The sequence below is a fragment of the Poecilia latipinna genome, unplaced genomic scaffold, assembly GCF_001443285.1.
Source record: "Poecilia latipinna isolate Pla-1442-1.1 unplaced genomic scaffold, P_latipinna-1.0 Scaffold462, whole genome shotgun sequence".
Taxonomy (NCBI): Eukaryota; Metazoa; Chordata; class Actinopteri; order Cyprinodontiformes; family Poeciliidae; genus Poecilia; species Poecilia latipinna.
The window spans coordinates 507,892-511,675 of NW_015113078.1; the positions used below are offsets into that span (position 1 = coordinate 507,892).

The 3,784-nt window shown below is 40.8% G+C and overlaps 1 protein-coding gene across 1 annotated transcript in view; it reads right to left on the reverse strand.

The window, feature by feature from the left end:
* Positions 1-3,784, reverse strand: part of LOC106951534 (disks large homolog 2-like) — an 18,488-nt gene that overhangs the window by 7,381 nt on the left and 7,323 nt on the right. The window contains exon 3 of the mRNA XM_015039142.1: positions 1,619-1,733. Within this exon, the coding sequence (XP_014894628.1) occupies positions 1,619-1,733 (115 nt within the window). The remainder of the gene's footprint in view (positions 1-1,618; positions 1,734-3,784) is intronic.

The window sequence follows — 3,784 nt, forward strand, 5'->3', positions numbered from 1 at the left end:
AACCAAAGAAAGAAAGACAGATGCAAGCCTTTAAAATTGTGATGCTTTTTATGGGTCAAATAGACTCAAAAAAATGTAACGGCAGCTGCGCGGGGGCCCAATCAAATTATTTGTCAGGGGGCCCACGGGTGGGTGCTTATCTCCTTCAGTTATTGGGTAAGAACTGGGGAATGGTTGCCAGGCACTTTGAACTGCCTTGTTGCTGAAAATGTGCTATATAAATAAAATTACCTTACCATTGGTGGACAACATATAGATACACGAAATAAACAACAACAACCATGCACACACATTCATACATATGGGCAATTTAGTGAAAAGTACCCAAAGAGAACCCATGCAAGCCTGGATGGAAAAAAGTGCTGACTCAATGCAGAAAGAACCTATGCCAAGTCTCAAACCCAGTAATGTTTTTCAGGATTCAGCCCCATCTTCCATCAAAACATTTTCTCTATTTATCTGTTGAGGCATGGTACATTAAAGGCAGGTTGTCAATCCATCACAGCGCAACACAGAGACAGGAAAGAACCGATTTAAAGTAGTCAGTTAACCTAACAGGCATGTTTTTAGACATTGGGATTAAACATAGTGTCAGGATTTGGTTTTCTCTGTGTTAATTAGTTCCTGTGTTGTCGTGTCCTCCCCTTGATTGCCCCCAGCTGTCCCTTGTTTCCCCCATTACCTTCCCTGTGTATTTAGCCTCGCCTGTGTCCCTTGCTCCCTGTTGGATCCTTGTCTAACAGCTTACCTTTGTTGTCATTTGTCGAGTACTAGTGTCTGTGTTTCCTTGTCCCATTGCTCACCTGTGCTGCCTGGATTTCTGTATTCTTCATTAAAACCATGGACTTCTCTGACTTGATAGAGAAGCAACCACAACAAGGATAACCACAACAAGGATACCCCAATCTTCCGCACCTCCTCCACAACTTCAGTAACCCAAGGAATCTCAAGGAACAGCCTCACCCTCAGCCCCAGTAAGCGGACCATCAGTCCCAGTAAGCAGGTCACTCGCCCCAGTAAGCGGGCCAATTGCTCAACCCGAGCTTCCCAGTGCTCAGCCCGCAGTTGAGCTCAGTGAGCCCGAGCTACCAGCTAGCCTCCCCAAGCCCGAAAGAGCAGCAATCTTACCGGAGCAGTCTGTCAGTCCTCCTGGTCTTCCTTGTGATTCCAGCCAGCCTCCCAACTGCCCTCTGCAGCCTTTTTGTGGGTCCGCGTGGCCTCCCAGCTGCTCTCTGGACCCACCAAGATGGGTCGTCGCCGCTATTTTCTGTTAATTAGTTCCTGTGTTGTGTCTTCCTCTTGATTGCCCCCAGCTGTACCTCATGTCCCCTGCTCCCTGTTGGATCCTTGTCTAATGTCCTGCCTTTGTCATTTTTTGAGTAACTACCAGTGTCTCAATGTCCTTGTCTCACTGCTCACCTGTGCTGCCTGGATTTCTGTATTCTTCATTAAAAACATCATTTTCACCATAACCTTTGTCAAGCCACATCCATCTTCACCACAATCAGCAAAAATCATGAAACATGGTACCCAGGGAATCCCCAACATTTTCTGCTGCAAGGACACCCAGAATTAGTTTAAAAGACTGTTTCTTAGGGTTATGTGAAATGGGACTAACCTGACATAGAGTGATTTCTTCTGATTTGTTTGCAGATACCCTGACCCAGAGCTCAAACTGTGGTTCATCATGTGTTCTCGAAGGTCATTGATTTTGGCTTCAAAACGTCCATATTCTGCAAGGCAACATTTTCAAACATGAAACAGAAGAACATGAATAATGTTTTAAATTTGTGGCATACTTTGCTAAATTTTTCACTGTAATTATATTGGGCAGTGGTGGGAAGTACTTAAGTACAATTTTCGTGTATCTGTACTTAAGTAGATTTAATTAATGGGTACTTTCTACTTTTACTCCACTACATTTATCTGTACTTTCTACTTCACTACATTTCTACAAAACTGTCCCGTTACTCGTTACATCCAAGTCGCGTTGCGCTTTTTGTCCATTAAAATGTGAAGTTCAGGGACTTAAGGTGGCGCTGTAAAATCCAAGTAATAACGTAACATAAGTGTCTGTTGTCACCCATCGCCTCCCCCTTTACTCGAACGCGGAGCTCCAGACATGCGCAGTGGTTTCCTCTTAGCGGGAGAAGATGTTTGTCTGATCGTCAGTTATAAAATAGCGCTGCATAAATAATAAGATATGGTGACATGTAAAATAAGCAGCTCTTCGCTTTCACAGATGGTGGGACTTCGTCCAACTTTTCGCGTCACTTGGAAGGAAAGCTTAAAGAAAGGTAAGATCTGTGGACATGATGCTAACAAAGCTAGCTGTACTGAGACACATATGCTGCATCTGCGATGAAAAAAAGTTGTCACTCATGCGCTGAATTATTGTGTGGAGGTGTTGACTGAGGTGTCGCAAATATGGGACAACGCTGTGACCAAAGTCTGCATTGATATGACATTCAGGAACGACCCGATTCTTCTGGGCGGATCTTTACTCATTAAATTTATTTCAGCTCTAAGTATTTAATATCTAGGTGTTTAATGGGAATCTGAATTTTTCAGAAGCAATCTTTTGAGAAGCAATTTTGATAGGTAAAACTAAATTTTTTGTGTCACGTAGCACGGGGTACTGGTCTTGACTTGGTCTTGGGCAGGTGGTCTTGACTACAACACTGCTACTGGCTCCTTGGTTGCATGTCCTCCCCCACCCACCTTCTTTCCATCCCCTTTCTGTTGGATTTCTTTCAAAATAAAAGCCACTAGTAGCAAAAAAAATGAAGTTCATGCTATGCTAGGACAGGAGACAAGATGTTTCCATCCCTGAAATTATGATGCATAGAATCACATATCTAAGTCTAAACTATGTTACAGAGAGTAAAGATAAAAACATGCTTTATCTGTGGTATTGTTCATTAAAATGGCACATTTCTAATGTATTAAAATTAAATACAACAGGTTCACTTAATGATATTAGTGATTAGGTATTATTCAGCAAGTACTTTTACTTTTAATACTTAAGTACTTTTAAAAGCCAGTACTTTTTTACTTTTACTTAAGTACAAATGTTAATGTGATAGTTTTACTTTTACTTAAGTACATTTTTTGAGTACTTTCTCCACCACTGATATTGGGTCTGCATTAAATTGTTTTTCTGTCCTGATCTGGGAGAAGTTTAGTCATGATGCTCTGAAGCAGAATTCTAGAGTTAACTTAAATCTTGTGTTATGATTGTAAAATTATTCTAATTCTCAAATGTAAAACATGTAGTTATTTATCAACCATAGATCAAGCCAGAAGAGAGAAAAAAAAGTAAAAATGTACAGTATGAGTAATGGACATGTATAGTAAAGTGTGCTGTGCGTCAGCTCAGAATTAGTGTGCATTTAACCTGTTGGCATCTTAGAGAGTCATCCTTAACTTTGAATGTGCTGCAACAATGAAACACATTACCATATAAGTACTAAGTCTATTAGTCACTTTTCTTTAACCACTAGTGAGTCTTCATAAAAAAAAAAAATTATGGCGTAAATGCTGCTTGTTTTTAAAAAGAAAAACGAAAAGTGCTGTTTGAGCTAGTGACCTTTATCTAACAGTTGTTAGATAGGAAAGCGGGTTATGAAAAAGGAGGAAAACATGCAGCAATGGTCATCTTTGCTGGGACTTGAGCCCAAGACAGTCGAATCTAGGACTAAGGCTTCCATACATGGATTGTGTTGCACCACTGCACCCATAAATGCTGGGTTTTTTTTTTTGGAATTTACTCCATAGCTTTATG